Source organism: Cervus canadensis, chromosome 1, assembly GCF_019320065.1.
Source record: "Cervus canadensis isolate Bull #8, Minnesota chromosome 1, ASM1932006v1, whole genome shotgun sequence".
In the NCBI taxonomy this organism is placed as follows: domain Eukaryota; kingdom Metazoa; phylum Chordata; class Mammalia; order Artiodactyla; family Cervidae; genus Cervus; species Cervus canadensis.
Window position 1 is genome coordinate 26,213,261 of NC_057386.1, and position 21,730 is coordinate 26,234,990.

General features: G+C 56.1%; 1 protein-coding gene across 6 annotated transcripts in view; it reads right to left on the reverse strand.

Annotated features, from left to right (window-relative positions):
• TOM1L2 (target of myb1 like 2 membrane trafficking protein) overlaps nt 1–21,730 on the reverse strand; it is a 72,620-nt gene that overhangs the window by 14,076 nt on the left and 36,814 nt on the right. For all 6 annotated transcript variants that reach the window (XM_043472695.1, XM_043472680.1, XM_043472689.1 and 3 more), the window contains exons 2-8: nt 18,136–18,220; nt 13,938–14,016; nt 10,343–10,492; nt 8,513–8,647; nt 7,478–7,612; nt 6,626–6,742; nt 1,717–1,850 (exon numbers count right to left, since the gene is read on the reverse strand). In XM_043472695.1, the coding sequence (XP_043328630.1) occupies nt 1,717–1,850; nt 6,626–6,742; nt 7,478–7,612; nt 8,513–8,647; nt 10,343–10,492; nt 13,938–14,016; nt 18,136–18,220 (835 nt within the window). The remainder of the gene's footprint in view (nt 1–1,716; nt 1,851–6,625; nt 6,743–7,477; nt 7,613–8,512; nt 8,648–10,342; nt 10,493–13,937; nt 14,017–18,135; nt 18,221–21,730) is intronic.

Below are 21,730 nucleotides of genomic sequence, written 5' to 3' on the forward strand. Positions count from 1 at the left end.
GCTCATTTGGGGGTCGGAGAGCAGACACCCTGTACACACACACCTGCCTGCCTTTGCATGGGGTGACTGGGGTGGGGGGTCAGCCTCCCATGGGCACTGCAGCAGAGGGAGGAGGTGCTGGCTGGCACGTCCAGGAGGCATCAAAGCACACCCTGGGCTCCTCTGGCTCAACTGTCACTCACTGAGCTCCTGTGGCCTCCCAGACCACAGGCACCTCTGGGCCCTGCAGGGGCGCTGGGTCAGCCACCTTCCCTGGGGGCATCTCAGATCCAGGCGAGAACTGCCACCCTCCCTGTCCGGCAGCTCTGCTGGGGAGTGAGGAGCCGAGGTGCTGGAGGAAAGAGTGGGGCCCACGGGCTGGCACCTGGAGGCGGAAGGTGGGCTCAGGCCCCAGCAGCTGTGCGGGGGTCAGTCACCAGAGAGAGGACCTAGCCTGGCCAAGGACAGACTCTCCTCTCCTGAACTCAAGGCATTCTGTCCCAGGCAGGGACCAGCATGGAAGCCCCAACACTGTAGGCTAAGGCCTCTTACAGCTGGGGCTCTGCTGGGGTTCCTGCCCCTCAGTGGTCCCCGCCACGTGCTGCAGTCACGCCTGGTGAGCAGGGATCCCAAGGACAAGCTGGGATGTGGTTTGTACTCAGTCTACACGGACAGGAATTCTAACCCACCTGCAGTTCGTGTGCTGGAGCACCTCCCCCATGCCCTCTCCGTCCTGTCAGAGGCTCTCTGGCCAGAAGGTCTGCCAGCGCCAGGCTCTGCCTATGTATCACCAGTACCCTATTCCTGAGATGGGTTTACTGGGTGAGAAGCTCAGTCCATCGAGACTGGAGACACGGGAGATGCAGGGCAGGGCCCAGGGCTCTGGGGCTGGGAGTTGAGCTCCCCCCGACCCGGCTCTACTCCTGTGCCCCCTGGCACTCAGGGCCCCGGATGGCTCCACATTCCTACCGTGGTCGGCCTGTCGCCCAACTGGCGGACACAGGGCCACCCACTGCTGCCGCCACAGCTGAAGCAGAAACAAGGCCCGGAGTTGTGGCACCCACAGCAAAACCAGCCTGAGGCCCAGATGCCCATTGGTCACGTGGACCTTCTGCAATGCCAGGTCGTCAGGCCAGAGTCTGCAGCCCAGAGGCCACCTCATCCTGAGGGCAAAACGCTGGCCTGGCCAAGGTGCTTCTTAGGGCAGCCCCCTCCAGACCCGGGGTGGGAACCCGCTCACCACCACCTGCCTGCTTAACACTGCCTGGATCCCACACTTCTTCCCGAGGGAAGGCTCCTGGAAGGGAGAGAATATGCAGGTTTGCTACCTTGAACCCCAAACTGACTTGTCTGCAGGAGGAGAGAGAGAGAGTGCCCAAGGCAGCAGCGACGGGCGGCTTTCACACCCCTTGCCTCAGAGCCTCCAGACACTGCAAAGGAGAGGATAGTCTCTCTTTTTAAATATGGGAAAGAAGAAATCCCTGGTAGAGATTTCCCCTCTTAATCCTTTGCAGATTCAGGTGCTCCTCCAAGGAGCAGATGCAGGAGCCAGGGGTTCCCGGCCGTTCTCCCTCCTGGGTGGGAGGCATGGGACCAGCCTGAGGCTCACGGAGGGCAGCACCTGCCTCCACTCCCCCGCCCCGCCCCCTGCCCTGGACCGCCCCGCCCGGGCCCGGGCCCGGGCCCCGCCCCCTGCCACAGACTTTGCCCCCGCCCCCTCCTACCCCCGCCCCCCACCTCTCGTAGCGCAGGAAGACGTTGTTGAGGTCGTCGTTGACGTGCAGCAGCTCCTCCGTGACCTCCTCGTTGCACACGCGGGAGATAAGCTCCACCACGCGCTGCTGCATGGCGCGGCAGGTCCGGTGCAGCTCCTGCGGACACACGGCCCGGCTACCGCGGGCTCGCTTCGGAGCGGCGCGTGCCGACTCTAGAAGCCACCCCAGGGCCCGTGCTCTAGAACCCACCACAAGGCCGGGTGTGTGCGCGAGGCCCGGAGGACACCCCCCGCCCTCCGGCCACCCCCAGTAGATGAACAAGCGTCCTAGTGTGCGCTCTGCTGTGTGCGGAGAACAACTTCGCACAGACTGCTTGTAAAACCTGAGAACACGATTCCCTGCAGTTGCTTCCTCTCTTCAACAGAACATGCCAGGCGCCACCCCATCACTTGGGACAGGCAGCCCCATCCTCTGTATCCCCACGCATCTCAACGCTTTCTGGGCACCCACCAAGACTGCTTGTGCGCTGTGAACACACCCCGACTCAGCGCCTCCAGCACGCCCCCAGCCCCACCCCCCCTCACCTCTAGTTAGCAAAGCCGGGCTCCCACCCACCCCAGCGAAAGCGCCACCAGCGCAAGGAGAACAAGCCCCTCCGCGGACTGCAGGCAGCGGCTCCAGCACCGGGCACACCTGCCCGAAGAAGCGACAACACAGGCCTGGAGAAGGAGGGACTGCAGTCAGCCTCCCCTGGAGCCCAGCCCCTGCGGGGTGTCAGGGCTACAGCGAGCAGTCCTGACCCTCAGCTGTCCGGGATGGGAAGGGGGTGGGAGAAGAGGTGAAGCTCTGCCCAGAGCCCTCCCACGCCCAAGGCGCTGCCCCCCCAACCCAGTCCCCCACCCAGGGTTCTGGCCCCTGCCACCACAGCCAGGGTGCCTCATATGCTTTCACCTGTTTAATATGCTAGGGGTCTCTGTAGAGTTTTACTCCTGGAGGAAGGACCCTACAGAGCATTTGGGAAGCACTAGATGATTTCTGAAGGAGACCCAAAGCTGTACACTAGTGCCTGGCTCCTGTGACCTTCAGCTGAAGCGGAGGGGGCAAGACAGCCCCCGACCCACTGTCAGGGCCTTGGGTGTGCCACACCTGGGCCAGCACCCGGGGGCCCCTCATTTGGAGCTTCACCTACACATGGACCCAGATCATGGGCCTCGTGGGGTCTCTGCAGAGAAAAAGTTTTACCTTCTCCTTGCTTCAAACTTTTAAGTTATTATATTAAAAAGTTACAAAGGACAAAAAAAGAGAAAGAGATTGCATAAGTGAGAAAGACCACAGAGCATAAAGATTTGTGCCACCACAGACACGCACCGACCACCCTCAGGGCCTCCAAGCGATCATCCACAGCCAGACAGCTAAGACAGGAACGTCCTCACAGCGGACAGTCTCGGTCTGGCCTCCTGGGTCTGGGTCTCAACAGTAGGGTGAGCAGCTGGTCACGGCTCTTGGTGCAAATGCCCTCCATCCATCAGAGCACCTGGCAAAATATCCTTTTCCTGTCTAATTAATCCCCACACCTTCATCTTTTCTTCAGGGGACATTCTCATCCCCACCTTGCAGAACAACCTTTTAATCATCTTGCTGGGTTCCCAGGAGCAGGGAATGGGGTCCTGCAGATCTGCGCTCTGCAGCTACAGAGGAGACGGAGGAAGAGAAAGTCTTTGTTGACGACAAGAGGGGAATAATGAAGCTGAACACATAGTCAACTAGATTTTTCTGGAGAAAAGAGTCCTGGCCATCTCGGTTTCTATTGAAATGAGATGCAAGAAGCAAGAGGGGATAAACCGTCTGCTATTTGAAGAGACAACGTGGGGCAGGGCTTCTTCCAGGAGCCTTCCAGGCTTTGGGGGACAGCTGTGAAGGAACGCCTGTTCTGGGCACCACTGGCTTAATTAAATGTTATCGCTAACTGCAGACAAAGCTGCAGAGGCTGGTCTGGGGGCAGCAGGGGCATGGCCATCGGCACCGGCATCCCAACGATTCCAAAGCCTAGATTCCCGCGTGCGACCGAGGGCTGAGCTCCAGCAGACAGAGGCAGAGCCTCAGGTTTCAGGCCCAGACCTGGGGCCCACACGCAGCCGGGAGATGTGGCTGGAGAGCTCTCGAGGGAGATGGAGGTTCCCCAGCACTGCCTCCTGCTGAGAAACACCAGCGAGGGAGGGTGGCCGATCACAGCAGTGAAGGACCTGCCGCACAGGAGATGAATTCATGTTGCTCAGCTGGTGGGGCCGCAGGCAGGGGGTGGATGTGGACGGACAAGCATGCACAGCCCCAGTGGCTCTGACAAGCTATGCCTGGCCTTATGCTGGTGACTCTTCAGCTGCTTCCCAGTCCTTTACCAGGGCAGCGATTACTCCAGGCTCCGAGTCACCAGCTCCTGGAAGGACACTCCGGCACCCCTCAGCTGCGGCTCTTCTGCTCTGTCGAGTTGCTTCCCAAAGTCTATCCGAATCCTGTGTTTGGAGGAGGAGGTGCTTCCCAGGCCTGTCACTGAGGATGTTCAGGAATGAGGGTGTTGGGCAAGCTGCCGTCAGGGGGACAGCGTAGGGCAGGGCTGGACCAGCTGCCAGCAAGTCTCTCCGGCCCAGAGAGAGGCCTCTGTGCTACTCCAGGCCCTGGCCTCACCATCCCAGGGGGACTCGGCCTTGCCTTGTCCACCTTGCTCCAGTCCCTGCCGCTCCACAGGTCCTTCGTGAAATGCAGGAGGCCGCTGGTCGCCCTCCCAGATGCTGGTTGCCGCCATGGTGTGCCTCGCTGACACCTTCTGCTTCCCTCTTCCCATGTCCTCCACCTCCTACCCAGCAATTTACACTCAAATCCGCAGCAGCTTCTGCTGGCGTGAACATTTGGGCTGATGACAAGCGCATTTATTCCCATTGTGAGCTCTGGACAGCTCTGCCCTGAGCAGTCTGGCTGCTCTCCAGCCCGACCCTTTGCCAGCAGACTGTGGCACTTTCCCACGTGGAGCCTTGCTGTCCAGTGCAGCCCTGACCCCCGGGAGACCCCGCCTGGCTGGCTTCCGGCTGTGGGGGAGGAGAGGAGGGGGTGTCGGGGACAGCTTGAGAGGCACAGCAAGCAGCCAGCAGACCCTGTCTGCTCATAGTGCTGCCGGCTTGTGAGTCTTTTGTGCCAAGAGGACAGCCTCCCACTGGCACCCAGGGCCATCCTTACTGTTTGGTTCATAAGACAGCAGCGAGCGGGCAGGCTTGGAGTCAGAGCAGAACAGAGAGGAAGGAAACGTCATGGGAAGCAACCTATTTTTGAAAACTGTGAGCTGACGCCAAGAGATCAGGTTCTGTGTGTCTTGGCTGACAGGCTTGTTTGAACACACACACATACATGCACACACACACGCAGAGTGCATGCTGTCTGGTCGGCCCTGGCTCTCTTGTTTGAACACACACACACACTCACACACACGCAGAGTGCATGCTGTCTGGTCGGCCCTGGCTCTCTTGTTTGAACACACACACTCACACACACACACACAGAGTACATGCTGCCTGCTCAGCGTTATCTGTCTTGTTTGAACACACACACACACACACACACATACAGAGTGCATGCTGTCGGCTCAGCCTTATCTGTCTTGTTTGAACACACACACACACACATATACACACGCAGCGTGCATGCTCTCTGCTTGGGATTGGCTTTGTTCCACTATGCCCGCTGCGAGGACCTCCGTCCTTCCCACTGCAGACTGGTCAGCAGGAACTTGGTGCTGACATAGCACAACACTGCCTCAGGACGCCCCCTCAGGTCCTGAGCCTCGGGTAACGCCTGGAAGATCCTCTCAGGCCGCGGGTGGAGGCCGCCGCATGGCTGGCACATGGGCGAGCTGGGAGGCCCTCCACTCCCTGTCCAGAGCAGCTGGTGGGCCTGGGCCCAGAGAGATGGGCTGCCCACGGTTGAGTGCCCCCAGGGCAGGGACCACAGCCCAAACACCTCTAGGCTGGCTTCCCCACCCCCTCCTCAGGGGCTGGAAGGGGCACGACCAGCACCACTCAGGCCCAGACCACTGATGCGGGCTCTGTGCCCTCCTGAAAGACAGCAGCAGCGTGCCCACGGCAGATGCGGTGTGGCCTTCAGGCACCAAGGCCAGCCGCCCTGAGTGGAAGGTGTGGCAGGTGCTCCCACGGGCCACACCGTCAGCTCTGCCCTGTCGCCCAGGCATCTGCTCCTGGGGGAGACCCTCCCTCACACCACGTTCTCCCCACCCCCAGAGGGCTGCCCCTGCAGGCTGAGCCGCTGCCACTTCCAGACACCAGAGCCTCTGAGACGGTGTGGGGAGGGCTGGGTCCCAGCTCTGGGCTCAGTGGACATGGGGCAGGAGCCCTGTGGGCCAGCCATACTCCTAGACCCCTTTCTGCCAGGTTCCTGGAACTGCAGGTAGCCAGTGGGCAAGGATATGAGCCACCCTGGCCCAAGAACCTCAGTATCATCCCAGATGTCTCACAAGGAGCCCCTAGGAACAGGAAGAGTTGACAGTCCCTGCATGTTTGTGACATTGAGTGAACAAAACAAAACATAAAATTATACACATACTATCGCCTCATATGGAATAAACACAGAAAAAATGTCTGAGTGCAATTCACCAAAACCAACAGTGCTTATATGTGAACGTTGGGATTAAAGGAAATCGTTTTCTCCTTTGTACTTCCTTTCTTTTTTGACGGGTCTATAGTCTACAACTGGCATTTTGTAACCAGGAAAACAGGTTTTTAAGAAGAATAAAGAAGAAAGCGCCAGGGACTGGCCTCTGATGGCCCCAGGATGCATGGGGCCGATACCGGCTTCCTTAACTCGGTCCCTCTCAAGGATGGGCCCAAACCCTGAGCCACCTTCTGTGACCGCGGCCCAAATGCCCTCACCTGCAACAGCTCCAGATCGGATGAGTCCTCCTGCCCAGGGACCATCTCAGTTAGCATCTCGGACATGACCTTTGTGTTTCCTCGAACAACATCCAGTTCACTCCGCAGTCTGGCAATCTGTGGGGCCAGGGGGCGGGAGGGGAGCAGGCGGTGGTCAGCGAGCTGGATGTGGCCTCGCTCGTCTGCCTGCGTGAGGGTGCCGGCAGCTGGGGCCCCCAGGGGCAGCACTTGGGTGGGGCGAGGGGGCCAAGCAGGGCCTGCGGGGAACACGAGCCTCTCAGGCCCGTTTCTGCTCCTTCACATGCTAGTGAACTTGGTGCCCAAGGTCCCTGCAGGGCTGGGGGCCTTGTCCAGGAAACTCACAGCTGTAGACTCTGGCCCGGGAATCAAGGTCTAACCACAGCAGCCAGCATGAGCCACGCCTTCCCCACCAGCCCCCACCCAGGGATGGGACAGATCCCAATTGCCAGCCCCCCAGCACAGACAGCCTGTCAGGGGAAGGTCTTGGTGGCCGTCCACCTGCAAACATGTCTACCATCCCTTTTCTCAGGGCAGGGAGGCCATGTGCCGGCCATGGTGGGGTCCCTCCCACCTCTGCCTCCACAGCGGGCGGCCTTCTCACTGGGTAGATCTGAGCCTCTGCGGGCCACGCATGGTCATGATGTTCACAGCTCAGCTCCTGCCTGATTCCTGCCCACCCTGCCCCGGCCCTGTGCTTCCACTCCCATCTCCCCTACCCGCTCCAACTTCCCCACCCCCACCTTCAGCTCCATCCAGGGAGGCCTGGTCTGTCTCCTGGGAGGGGACCGCAGACAGCTGGCAGGTCACCCATGGCCCCAAGTGCGCAAGTACCTGCTCAGAATTGGCAGTGATGGGGCCCACAGTGCTCAGAGCCGGGGCCTGCGGGGCCGAGTAGGGGCCGCTGCTTGTCCTCGGCTGGGACTGGGACTTGGGTGTGGTCGCGGCGGGGTCCACCTCCGGGACGCTCTGGCAGGGCAACCACAAAGGCTTCTGTCAACCCGGGCCACCCATGCAGCCGGCCTGGCACCGACCCCCAACACTGCTCCCACCCCGGGACTGCACGTCAGCCTGACCCCCTCGCCCCCCACCTCTCCTTCCCCCACTTACCTCACAGGCACCCCATGCAACCCAGAGAGCCAGACCCCGCGTCCTGAGGGCTCTGGCTGCCCTCACTCTGTCAGGACCACCACGGGGTCTGAGCAGAGGGCCCACTGCTATGGAGGAGCCCCTCAGGAGACCTTACATGGTACCAGAAGATGACATTTTGGCCTTTGCAAGTAGACTAATGTAAATAGTAATCATGTAATTTACCGACTGTCCTCTGTAATCATATGAACAATACCGTTCTGTTATTACTCAAAAAATAAAACACGTCTGTTTACCCCACAAAGCACAGCCAAGGGCCTGGATGATCCACGCGAGAAACGCTGGAAAGTCCAGGTCCCCATGCTTCCCTCCGAGCCCCTGATGGCCTCTTAACGTGAGTTGAGAAGCCTGAAAGCTGTTCTTTGCCCCACGAGCAGTGAGGCTATCAGCCCCTCGGCATCTGCAGTGTGGAAGTGGAGCTGGAGGGGCTCGGGGCCGCAGGGAGATGCAGTCCCCCGGATGCCCTGCTTGGAGAGCAGGCACCTGACCCTCCCAGGATGGAGCAGCCACCTCCTGACAGCATCCTCACTGGTCCCTGGGGTCACAGCCCCCATGATGGGGTGAAAACTGGGGGACACTGCTGCCACTGAGGCCCCACAGACAGCTGTCTCCCTCTGGCACCTCTTTATTGTCAACAAGAGACGCCCTGGAGCCCTAAGGAAGCTGCTGACAAGCTGAACAACCCAGAGAGTATCTGCAATGGGCTCCTGGGAGGCTCACCCGCTGCGGCGTGTGGATGGGGGACAGCGCGTCCAGGTCAGCCATGGGGAACTCCACACCCTTCCTCTTCAGCTCCTCATAGGCGTGCACAACCCCTGTGAGGTCAGGGCTGCTCCGGAAGGCATCGGCCCATGCCTGGAGGGGAGGAGGGACCTGTTAGTGGTGCCGGACACTCAGGGCCGCGGCCCAGCCACTCTGCTCCTCCTGCCAGCACTGCCAGGCTAAGTTCAGATGGAAACAAAGCACAAAACCAAGTCCAACATGGGGCACCTCCTAGAGCAGCGACAAGAAACCCCACCCAAGTCCTGGGGCTGAGCCCAGGTGACACTCCTGACCACGACTGGCTGCAAGCCGTGTGGGACAGGAGTGTGGCCTCCTCACTCTGCACAGGGAGGCCCAGGTTGACCCCAGGCTTCCTCATAGGTCAGGGAACACAGAGCCCATGCTGTCTGGCCGCCCGTCTGACGGGCAGGTACTTGCAGCCAGGGCAGGAAAGCAGGAGCTGCTCACAGCGTCGGGGAACATGTGCCCTCATGGGACAGTCCACGGGGAGACTCAGCCACCAGGTTCTGTTAGATCAGACGCAACCCGAAGAGGAAAGGACACACACTTCAATAGACTGCCACTCATCCCTGGTTCATGGACCTGTTAAATTTTTTCAAACAATTCTGTTCTTCAGAAGTTACAGAATATATCAAAAAAAGAAGTACCTCCAGAGGAAACCCCCAAAAAAGCAGGCCCAGAGGAGAAGGCACAGCTGCCTCCCTGACTCCAGAAGGGTTCCAGCCAACCCGAGGTCAGAGACCTGTCCCTCACCAGCTGACCACCAGAAGCCGCGAGGTCAGTTTCCAAAGAGACTCGCTCACTTCGGCTGCTGCATCTCACAAACCACAGACCCTGCCAAGAGCCCGGCCTCCGAGGTCTGCTTGTCCCGTCTGAACCTGCAGGGACTTCACGCCCATGTCAGGACAGCCCAAAGTGGCCACAATGCGGTGTGGTCTGGACGCTGGTGGGCGGCAGGACCGCAGCAGCCGGAGCACAGAAGCACCTGGAGCCCCGAAGCACCTGGAGCCCCTGCCTCCACCAGCTGCCCTGGTTGCGCCACCTGATTCAAACCCAGCTCAGTCCTGTGACTCCACCTTCAAAATGGGCCAGCTCTTAGTCTCAGACCTAAACTTTAGGATCTGAGAATGGCCCACAGCCTCAAGGGAGGTCGGGGACAAACAGGGGTGTGACAGCTACTTCTGGCACGGCCTCTGCCGTTACTTCTGCAGGAGGGTGACAGCTCCAGGAGCTCCCCCCACAAAACTGACATTGAAGACCTCAACTGTCCCTTCCAGTCAGTGACACTTCTCAGGGCACCTGCCCAACAGCCATCAACAGGCCCCTGATGCACTGGAGGGCAATGTGTGCCCAGCTGCTAGGTCAGGTCCTCTCTCCACAGAGCCTGGCCAGGCCTGGGGGGGCTGGGCTGCTCTCTGGGGAGACGTGGGCCTTGGGAGATGGCCATGAGCCAGCGGGACCGGGAGGGAAGGCTGAGGACCCCGTTCATTCTCCGTCTGTCCACCTGCTCTCCTCCATGCGGGCTGGCTGTGAGCACAGGACAAAGTTGTTCAGAGGGGACTGAGTCTGGAGGAGGTCAGACTTCCCAAACAAGCCACCAGGGCCACCTTCAAGTGCCTGCACCTAAGGCCCAGCCCAGGGCTGCACAGGTCACCCAACCAGCAGGGGCTTTCCAGAACATGGTGGGGGTCTCAGACTTGCAGTAGGGAGGCAGGGACCAGGTGCTTTTACAGAGGAGGTGGGAGAGGCCCAGGGTCACCGACCCACCTGGATGAGAGCGAGCACCTTGTCCTGCACAATGGTGGGGGGGCTGTTCTTGGGAGAGATGACCTTGACCAGGACGCTGTCAATGAAGTCCCGGTTGGCCACAAGCACGTGGAAGCGGTGGCCGCAGTTCTTCACACACGTCTCCAGCACCTGACGTGGGCAGGAAGAGAGGTCACCACCGGGGCTGAGGGGCAGCAGATAGCCACTTCCTGCCTGGACTGTCCTGCCAACCAGTTCCTCCAGAGTCAAACTGGAGGCACAAGTGACCCCTTGCTGGCCAGGGTCCCTGGGCTGCACAGCAGTCAGAAGGCACCAGCTCTTGCACAAGAAGGATGCTGGGGTTTCAGTGGGGTCAACGACTGAGTGTTCCCAGAAACGAGCCTATGAGTGGACATTGATGGCCAGTGGACATGGGCCCTCATGGGAGGAGGCCTCTGGGACGGCCTGCAGCCTCCTCCGAGCACCCATCTCCGCCCACCCTGAGGCATGGGCCACCCTCCTCCAAGATGAGTGAGCTCCTCAGATGACAGGCAACCTCTGCCAGGGCCTTGTCCCCTCATCTGGTCCTTAAAGTGCCCTGGACAGAGGCAGTGGAGCCCCAGATCCTAGGAGAGCAGAAGCTGCAGAAGGAAGGGGCCTTGGCTGGCACAGCCCACTGTAGGCTGCTCTGCCAAAGAAGTGAACCCCTCCCCATGGCCTGAGGGCCCGAAACATGTGGGAAGTTTCCAGAATGCGGCCAAGGCCCACGAGCAGGCAAAAAAAAAAAATTTAGCAAAATAAAATCTGATAAGGTGTTATCAGATTTTGGATATTAACAAAAGTATATAAGGAACTCACGCCACTCAACAGCAAAAAAACAAACCATCCTATTTTAAAATGGGCAAAGGACTTAAGTATTTCTCCAAAGAAGCATACAGATGATCAACAGGCACCTGAAAAGAAGCTCCACATCACTGCTCATTAGGAAAACACAACTCAGAACCACAATGATGGAGAAGAAAATGACAACCTGCTTCAATATTCCTGCCTGGGACATCCCATGGACAGAGGAGCCTGGAGGGCCACAGTCCATGGGGTCGCAAAGAGTCAGACACGACTTAGTGACTGAACAATAACAAATACACAATCAGACAGATGGTGATTTGGGGAAATATCTCTTCATGAAAAGATGGCATAAAATGGAGAGTGGAGTGACTGAGCAAGATGGAATGTAGAATTTTGTAAGAAACTTGTGTATAGAATAATAGCTGCAAATATTCAAACAATAAAGTCCGTGGCTAAAGGGGAAAAAAACACAATGAGCTATCACCTCACACCTTATCTGTTGCCTATCTAATTAAAAAATATATTTATTTATTTGACTGCACTGGGTCTTAGTTGTGGCACGAGGGATCTAGTTCCTTGACCAGGGATTGAACCCGGGGCCCCCTGCATTGGGAGCGTGGAGTCTTAGCCACTGGGCCACCAGTGAAGTCCCTATCTAATTTTTCAAGTTGTGAGTTTATTAAGTGGTTCTTAACATTGCATTTTTTTGTTTGTTTTATTTGAAAAGAGTTTAAGAAAAATCTAAATTCTATTAAAACATCTGAGGAATGTTGAGGACAAAAGAGGTAAGTGTTGGTGAGGGTGTGGAGAGAAGGGAACCCTTGTGCACTGCTAGCGGGAATGTAAACTGGTGCCACCACTACAGAGAGCAGAAAGGAGGTCCCTAGGAAACTAAAAATAGAGCTACCGTGATCAGCAATCCTGCTCCTTGGGTGGACATCCAAAGGAAATACTATCATGTTTTTGGAGAGACACACGCACCCCGATGCTCACAGCTGCCTTGTTCACAACAGCCAAGACATGGAGACAACCTAAGTGTCTACTCATGGGTGCATGCACGAAGAAAATCAAATGGGACACACACACAGACACACACACACACAGGAATATTATTCAGCCATAAAAAGAAGGGAATCTTGCCCTTTGCAACAACAGGGATGATTCTCAAGGGCATTAGGTTAAGCGAAATAAATCAGACACAAATAATGTACGATATGACTTACATGTGGAATCTAAAAATTCCAAACTCAGAGACAGAGAGTTAGGATAGTGAATGCCAGGGGCTGGGGGTGGAGGAGACAGGGTAAGGCTGGTGAAGGGTATGTCTCAGTGGTGAGGTGGGTGAGTTCTCAGGTCCAGAGAACGTGGTGACTATAACCTACAGTACTGCAGTGCACATTCGGAAGCTATTTATGTATTTATTTTGGCTGCTCTGGATCTCTGTTGCTGTGCACGGGCTCTCTCTAGTTGCAGGGAGCAGGCTTCTCTCGCTGTGGAGCACAGGCTCTCGGTGCTCGGGCTTCAGCAGCTGTGGCTCATAGGCTCAGGAGTGGTGGCGCAGGGGCTTAGCTGCCCCGTGGCACGTGGGATCTTCCAGGACCAGGGATTGAACCTGTGTTCCCTGCATTGCTGCTGCTAAGTCGCTTCAGTTGTGTCCAGCTCTGTGCAACGCCACAGACGGCAGCCCACCAGGCTCCGCCGCCCCTGGGATTCTCCAGGTAAGAACACTGGAGTGGGTTGCCATTTCCTTCTCCAATGCATGAAAGTGAAAAGTGAAAGTGAAGTCGCTCAGTCGTGTCTGACTCTTCGCTACCCCATGGACTGCAGCCTACCAGGCTCCTGTGTCCATGGGATTCTCCAGGCAAGAGTACTGGAGTAGGCTGCCATTGCCTTCTCCAGTTCCCTGCATTGGCAGGCAAGTTTTTAACCACATTTGAAAAAATGTTAGGTTTCAAGACAGAGAGAACACTGGAAGCCGTCCCTTTTAATTTTCTGACATCTTGTGTGCATGCTAAGTTGCTTCAGTGGTGTCTGACTCATTGTGACCCTATGGACTGTAGCCCACCAGGTTTCTCTGTGCTTGGGGTTCTCCAGGCAAGAATACTGGAGACTCTTGGCAATACTGGGTTGCCATTTCCTTCTCCAGGGGATCTTCCCGACCCAGGAATCAAACCTGTGTCTCTTATGTCTCCTGCATTGGCAGTGGGGTTCTTTACCACTAGTGCCCCTGTGAAGCCCTCTGACATCTCAAGGACAGGCAAAAATCTGGTCTGTTCTTTCCTGAAAGGAGTCACTTGCTGATTTTCCCAAGACCCTCTGCAGCGATGTTCAGTTTTTACCCCTTAATCCAGTTGGCACCTCACTAGCTGTGACATCTGGGGCAAACCTTGGGCCTCTCCGAGCCTGTTTCTTCATCCTTAAAAGTGGATGAGGAAACCTTCTTGGGAAGTTTTCTGGAAGCAACATCTGGGCAGGTGCTCGGGGGAGCTGGCACTCTCACAGGGAGGGAGCTGACCCCAGAGGAGCAGCTGGCCTCAGAATCCCATGGCAGACTGGTGAACAACAGGGACCCATGCCCAGGCCTGGGGCCTCTCTGCTGGGGGCTTCTATCGGACAGCACTGTCCACACCTCGTCCCTGCTAGCACGTCATCAGACTCAGGCTCACGTATCTCAGAGGGCAAGACACTGGGGCAGCAGCAGGAGGCACTGCTGTCTGGGCCGAGGCTCCTGGCCACGCTCCCACCCTGGGAGAGGGGCAGGGGCACTCACAGTCAGTGCCAGCATCACCTCCCGGTAGTTCCGGTTCCCGTTGAGCCGCTTCTTCAGGGCCCGAATGGCGTCCTTCGGCCTGGAGAAGAGACAAGTGCAGACATTGCCAATCCTGCCTGGGCACTGCCCAGAGTCAGGGCCAGAATCAGGGCCGCCCAGAGTCAGGGCCACAGTGTCAACAGCGTGTACATGAGCTTATTTGCCACTGCCCGTTTGTAAATGAGAAAGACTGCAGACAAATGAAATGCCCATCAACGTGAATCAGGTTAAATTAAACCATGCTTCTCTACACAATGGAGTACCATGCAGCTGCACTGAAGAATGCAGAAGCTCCTCACACCGGTCCAAAGATACGGACCAGCATCATTTGCAGAGCCGGGCAGAGGGGACGCTGCCACATGAGCTCAGGACAAGGAGCACCCGGCACACATGTCCAACGTCCGCAGGGAGGGGACCCTGGAGGGATCTGACCCTGGGAAGGGCGTGGGGCTGAGGAGCAGGGACTTTTCCTGGGGTCACACACAGGCTCCGGCCCCCTTGAATTCTGCATCATGTGCAAGCATGGTTCTCCCAGAAGAATGACCAGCCGGCTGGCATGTGGGGTCAAGAAGGGAACTTGGCAAAGTCCCTGCACAGGCCTGGATGTCCAGCCTCTGGCTTCGGGGAGTGCCTTTCTCCCTGAGAAAACTGAAGTAAGTCTGCTCAAAAGTCCAGGAGTTGTGGGTTTGAGGCTCCAGATCTGACCAGGCTTCCTGGGGCAGAACTGCAGGGCCTCCAGCAGACACGGCTGCATCACACGCTGACCATCCAGGACACACTCTTCCTGACATCTCGGACACGGCCGGGAGGTGGGTCCTCAGCCTGCCCAGGAGGGCATCTACTGGGCACAACCCTGTGTCTAACACATTGTGTAATTTATTCTCAGGCGCAACCCTGTGTCTAACACATTGTGTAATTTATTCTCAGCCAGGATTCAGCAAAGCCGTGGTGCCAGGAGTGACCTGGGCATGAAACCCTTGCCCCCAGCACCACATCACCTTCTCTCAAGAGCCCCTGCCCTCTGGGCTCCCACCCGCAGGTCAGCATAATCTAGATCTAAACTGGGGCCCTCCTATTTTGATAGTTCAGAAATATTTGTTACCTACTTACCTACTTGCCAAACAAAAATGTCTTTTTAAAGTGTGTGAGAAAGCTGGGGGAGGGGAGGGAGCAGCTCTGCCGATTAGCCCAGTTAGACAGAAAGCAGAGGCTTCCAGAAGGAATAACAGACGCCAGCCTGCAGTCAGGCTGCCCACAGGAGTCCTCTGCTCCCGGGGAAGGGCCCTGTCGGAGGTGTGTGTGTGTTCTGTGTGTGCTCTTGTGTGCAGTGTGTGCACACAGTGCATGTGCCGTGTGTGTGTGTGTGTCTGTGTGTACTGTGTGTGTGTTCTTGGGTGTGTGCAGTGTATGTGTATGCCCTGTGTGGTGTGCTCTTGTGTGTGTGTGTTGTGTGTGCATGTGTGGTCTTGTGTGTGTGTGCTCGTATGTGTGTGTGCAGTGTGTGTGTGTGCCCTGTGGGTGCCCTTGTGTGTGTGTGCTGTGTGTGCAGTGTGTGTATGTGTGCAGTGTGTGCCATGTATGCTCATGTGTGTGTGCAGTGTGTGCCCTGTGTGTGCAGTGTGTGCCCTGTGTGTGCTCATGTGTGTGTGCAGTGTGTGCCCTGTGTGTGCAGTGTGTGCCCTGTGTGTGCTGTGTGTGCTCATGTGTGTGTGCAGTGTGTGCCCTGTGTGTGCTGTGTGCGTTCTTGTGTGTGTGTGCGCGTGCTGTGTGTGTGCTGTATATGTGTGCTATGTGTGTGCTCTTGTGTGTGTGCAGTGTTTGCCCTGTGTGTGCTCGTATGTATGTGCTCTGTGTGCTCATGTGTGTGCAGTGTGTATGTGTTCAGTGTGTGTCCTGTATGTGCTGTGTGTGTGCTCCTGTGTGTCTGTGTATTGTGTGTGTGTGCTGTGTCTGTGTGTGGCTGCAGCAGCACTGCCCTGGGGAGAGGCCCTGCCGGAGCTGTGTGCAATGTGGCAGCAGTTCCTACCAGGAGTGCTGATTTATGCGAAAAGGGACTTGGCAAGCTCTTGCTGTTGAGGACTTTGTGGACCTGAGCTGGTGGAGCTCCAGGGGTTCCTGGAGCCACCGGCCAGGAGCGTGATTGATTTCTCCTGTCTCAAAGGCTCCATCAAATAGGGTCTTATCCCCTCCCCTTGGACTTCCACAGAGCAGTAAACAGGCAGAGCCGCCCAGGGCTACGCTCACTTGTGGCTCAGGGAGCACAGCACCCAGGCTCCCAATGGGGGATGCAAGGAGGGAAATCAGAGATGCTGTAGCTCCCAACTTAAGAGGGGAGGTGCTGCCTGAGAGGGAGCACAAAGGCAAGTATTATTTACCCTTCTCCCAGGAAGAAGCCTGGAGATAGGATCCAAGTCCTATCGGGGGCCCCACACAGCTCCCTGCAGCAGCAGATCAGCCAGGAGCCAGGAGCAGGGGAGCAGGGGCCCAGAGGTTGAGAGCAGGAAGGAGATACCACACCCGGCAGCTTCTGGGGGAGAGATTGGAGCTGCAGGAGCTGGCCTCCCCAGAGTCTCCACAGACCCCAGACTCCTCCAGTCATCCTGAAGCCATCTGGTCCTTTGGCACCAGGACTGCCGCTTCTGAGCTGTTTCCTCTCTGTTCCCCAGGAGGGCGAGGCTGCACCCCCTTCATACCCTGGGCACCCCCACTCCCTTCCTGCCACCCCTCCTAGTTGTTCCCTTGCTCCACTGCAGTTAATGGGCTCCTCCAGCATAGAGGCTGGGCACAAGGACTCTGTGAGCTGGGGAAGGTCCGAGAAGGTCATGAAAACGACCGTGATCCTCACCAGAGCCAACCCGAGACTCCGGGGAGCATTCATCAAACCCAGGTGCCTGCACCTGACTAGTATCCCAGGGAGGCCTGGGAAACAGGATCTAAGACATCCAGGTAGGGGGGTATTATTCTGCCAGGCACTGCTGCTTAGTGACCAAGGGCCCAGGGCACCAGGGGCGGCCACACAAGGCCCCAGGCTGGAGGTTACCTTAGGCCGGGCATCAGGGCAAGCCCAGCAAGGGGCCTGTGGAAGAGCACGTCAAACCTGTGCCCATCAGGACCCCAAACTGCTAGGTGAGCTCTGAATAAATGAAGGAAGCATACCCAGAGTTTCCAGGCTGGAGCCGGTCAGCAGGCCTTGCGTCCTGCATCTACCCTTCTGAACTGTGCTAACCTTGGGCACGGGCCAACCCGGGCAAGCTTCAGCTTCCTCAACATTCAAAGGGGCTGGCCCTGTCGCACAGGCTGGCGGAACCAGGGCCGGATACAGGGTTGGGGCCCAGGGAAGGGGCAGCCCCTTGCCCCTGTTGCCTCCCGGCCTCCTTGGTGACTGTGCACAAGTGGTCACTGCCCTCTCTTCCCCAGCTCAGCTCTGCACAGTCGAGTCACCAGCTGACCAGGGTGTCTTGTTCACGGCCTGCCTCCCTGCTCTGGAATGTCAGTGCCGAGCGAGGGAGTCTGTTTATCCCCTGGGGTTGAGTATGAGGTGGTCACTCAGGAAATATACGTTGAGTGAAACCAGGAGGCTGGTCCTGATTTCATCCAGCGTCCACATGGCAAGGCCAGTAAGGACAGAGCTCAGGGCAAGGCCGGAGCTGCCCAGGTCTGGAGGTGGTTTACAAGGGTGCTACTACCATAAATTTCATTTTTATGGTACAGATAGAGAGTCAAACACCAACGAATTTGGAAGAAGTGCATGCAGAATGCAGCTGTGATGCAGAAGAGGATGTAAACACAGCAGCAGAGCAGACCCAGCGTTGCAGGGGCGGGGGGTCCTGGGCCCGGCATGTCTTCCCTGCTCCACCGCCCACTACACATCCTGAGGGCTCTCTCCTTCACGGGGCTCTGTCCAGTCCAGCAAAGCAGGGCAGAGACAGCCCAGGGCTGCAGAGGGTGGGGAGAGGGGAAGATCAACTGCAGGGGACTCAGTAACCAGGCAACTTCATTTTCACTTGTGATTAAAAGCAGGTTATTAAAGAGGGGGTCACTGTTCTGACTCTAGCAGCGCCTTTGGGGGCGCCAGCGGGAGGGCGGAGCATCTGAGCATCACTCGGTCAGACACTGTGGTTGACAGGCCACCTGACCAGTGGGCAGAGGGGACACGCACCCTTCCTCCGTCTCATTGATGATGTCGCAGATCTCCATGTTCAACGTCCAGTCCTCGCTCTGCAGGGAGCCATCTGTTGCCTTTTCTGCAAATTCAGAAAGAAAACTGCTTTACATTTCTGCTGGAATAAGGGGTCTGGCAGGAAAGACTGGGGACGGGATGCACCCCACTTCCCCCCCAAGCAGATGGGCTGAGCCAACAGCAGCTCTAGTGCTATTCCCGAGAGAACACCCGGGACAGGGGGTCAAGGGGTGACCCCCAATGCTGTCCTTCAGTCACTAAACTCACAGGAGTTGGAACTCTTAGAAGAAAATGCAGGGGGAGGGCTTCATGATGTTGGTGTGTGGGTGCTAGGTCGCTTCAGTAATCTCCGACTCTCTGCAATCCCATGGACTATAGCCTGCCAGGTTCCTCTGTCCGTGGGATTCTCCAGGCAAGAATACTGGAGTGGGTTGCCATGCCCTCTTCCAGGGGATCTTCCCCACCCAGAGCTCAAACCGTTATCTCTTACATCACCTGAATTGGCAGGTGGGTTCTTCACCACCTGGGAAGCCCTCATAATATTGTATGAGGCAATAATTTCATTCATGGATATGACACCAAAAGCACAGGCAACAGAAAAAAAAAACAGATAAACTGGACTGCATAAAAAATGCAAACATTTCTGTGCATTAAAGGACACAATCAACAGAGTAAAAACAGAGTAACCTATGTTCAGAATGTTAGAAAATAGCTGCAAATCTGACAAGGAGTTAGTATTTTTTAGGATAAACAAAGAACTTTTACAACTCAAATGCAACAAAAACCCCAATTTAAAAATGGGCAAAGGCATCCAGTCCCATCACTTCATGACAAATAGAAGGGGGAAAAGGGGAAGCAGTGACAGATTTTATTTTCTTAGGCTCCAAAATCACTGAGAATGGTGACTGCAGCCATGAAATTAAAAGACGCTTGCTCCTTGCAAGGGAAGCTATGACAAACCTAGACAGTGTCTTCAAAAGCAGAGACATCACTTTGCTGACAAAGGTCTGTATAGTAAAAGCTACAGTTTTCCTGCTAGTCATGTATGAATGTGAGAGTTGGACCATAAAAAAGGCTGACGGCCGAAGAAGTGATGCTTTTGAACTGTAGTGTTGGAGAAGACTCTTGAGAGTCCCTTGGACAGCAAGGAGATCAAACCAGTCTATCCTAAAGGAAATCACTCCTGAATATTCACTGGAAGGACTGATGCTGAAGCTGAAGCTCCAGTACTTTGGTCAACTGATTCGAAGAGCCGACTCATCGGAAAAGACTCTGATGCTGGGAAAGATTGAAGGCAAAAGGAGAAGAGAGCAGCAGACAATGAGATGGTTGGACGGCATCACCGACTCAGTGGACATTAATTTGAGCACATTCTGGGAGGTAGTGAAGGATGGAGAAGCCTGGTGGGCTGCATGCAGTTCATGAGGTTGCCAAGAATTGGATACAACTTAGTGACTGAACAACAACAACAACAGAAGGACCTGAACAGACATTACTTAAAAAAAAAAAAAAAAAAACACCTATATACAGGGACTTCCCTGGTGTTCCAGAGGTTAAGAATCTGCCTTGCAATTTAAGGGATGCAGGTTGAATCCCTGGTCCGGGAACTAAGATCCCACATGTGTCCGAGCAACTAAGCCCACATACCACAACAAAAGATTCCGAGTGTCACAATTAAGCCCCACCACAACAGCCAAGTTAATTAAATTTTTAAAAAGATATACAAGTGACCAACATGTCCCTGAAAAAAATTGCTAAATATCACTAATCATTAGGGAAATGCAAATCGAACCCACAATGAGATATCACTTCACACTCTCTAGGACGACTGCTATCAAAAAAAAAAAAAAAATGGAACATAAGCAGTGCTGGTGAGAATGTGGAGAGACTGGAACCCTTGTGCACTGTTGGTGTGGATGGAAAATGATGAGCTGTCCCTGTGGGAAACATGGCAGGTTCTCAGAAAACTGAAAACAGAACTACCGTATGATCCAGCAATCCCACTTCAGGTCCACACCCAGTAGAGCTGAGAGCAGGGCCTCAAAGAGTATTTCCACTCTTGTGTTCACAACAGCATTATTCCTAATAGCCAGGGAGCAACCCAGGTGTCCAGACACAGATGACAGATAAATAGAACGTGCAGATTCACACAGAGGAATATTACTCAGTCTGAAAAAGGAGGGAAATTCTGACACCTGCTCCAAGATGAGTGGACCTCCAGGGTATTATGCTGAGTGAAATAAGTCAGACACAAAAAGACAAATACTGCATGATTCCCCTTATGGGAGGTTCCTAAAGCAATCACATTCACAGAGAGAAAGTAGAATGGTGGGTGCCAGGGGCTGGGGGAGGGAGTGGGGAGTTACTACTGAACTGGGGACAGAGCTGATGATAAAGGTCCAGAGAGTGGGTGCATGAACACGTGAATGCGTTTAATACTTAAGAGTGGTTAGAATGGCACATTTTGTTACATCTATTTTAACAAGCTTTTTAAAATACTAAGACAGGCAGTATTCTCTCCCACATTTAGAGGAAGCAAGGCTCAGAGAGGTTGGGACGCTGGCCAGGATCACACAGCTGGATAGGCACTGACATCTGGTCTTAGGTCTGTCTAACAGCTGGGCACTTGCTGATGTGGCCCCAGCTGTCAGCACCGTGAGTTTGGAACCAACGCTGCCCTGTCCAAACTGTTTAGTTCTCCAGAGAGACAGTCACCAGGCTCTTTAGCTAACAAAAGCTTCATACAACGTGCATGTCCACTGACAGCGTGAACCCCATGACCTCTGTGCACACTGGAAGTAGCTGGTTCCACTGGACGCAGCTGCGGGGAAGGCATGCTCATTCTGCACACGCAGCCCAGAGCTCACGCTCCATCAACAGTGGTCCTTCCCAGCGGTCACCACACTCCAGGAACCTGGCCGCAGCTCTGGACATCAGTGAGCTGGCCTGCGGTCTGCATGGACAACCCTCACTGCTTCAGGCTTTACCAAAAAGCAAGTATCCTCAACCTCCTCACCCTCTTTAGTCGTCACCCTTGACACCCAAAGACTCTCCACCCCACAAAAGGAGCAAGCCTGCCCCAGGGGCGAGAGTGGCTGGGTGAGCCCGTGTGCGGGGCTCTGGGTGGGGGCCGGGGGCCCTTCACTAGGGCCCACGGTGTCACCCGGCTGCAGCAGAGGTGGCATTTGATGAATCCCCCTCCTCTGGGGGGCCTTCCCTGGTGGCTCAGCAGTAACGAATCCGCCTGCAATGTAGGAGACACAGGAGACGTGGGTTCCAACCCTGAGTCGGGAAGATCTCCTAGAGGAAGGAAATGGCAACCCACCCCAGTATTCTTGCCTGGGAAATCCCACGGACGGGGGGGGGGGGGAAATCCCACAGACAGTCTGTGGGGTCACAGAGAGTCAGACATGATGAGCACGCACGCACGCAGGCACCTCCTTGGGGGAGGAAAGTGTGGGGAGGGAGGAAAGGAGGAGGAGCCAGGGGCCAGTGCAAAGAGGCAAAGGTCAGGATGGAGGAGAGGCCACGCCACCCAGCCACAGGCAGCACCGCTGGGCCCTCAAGGGCCATC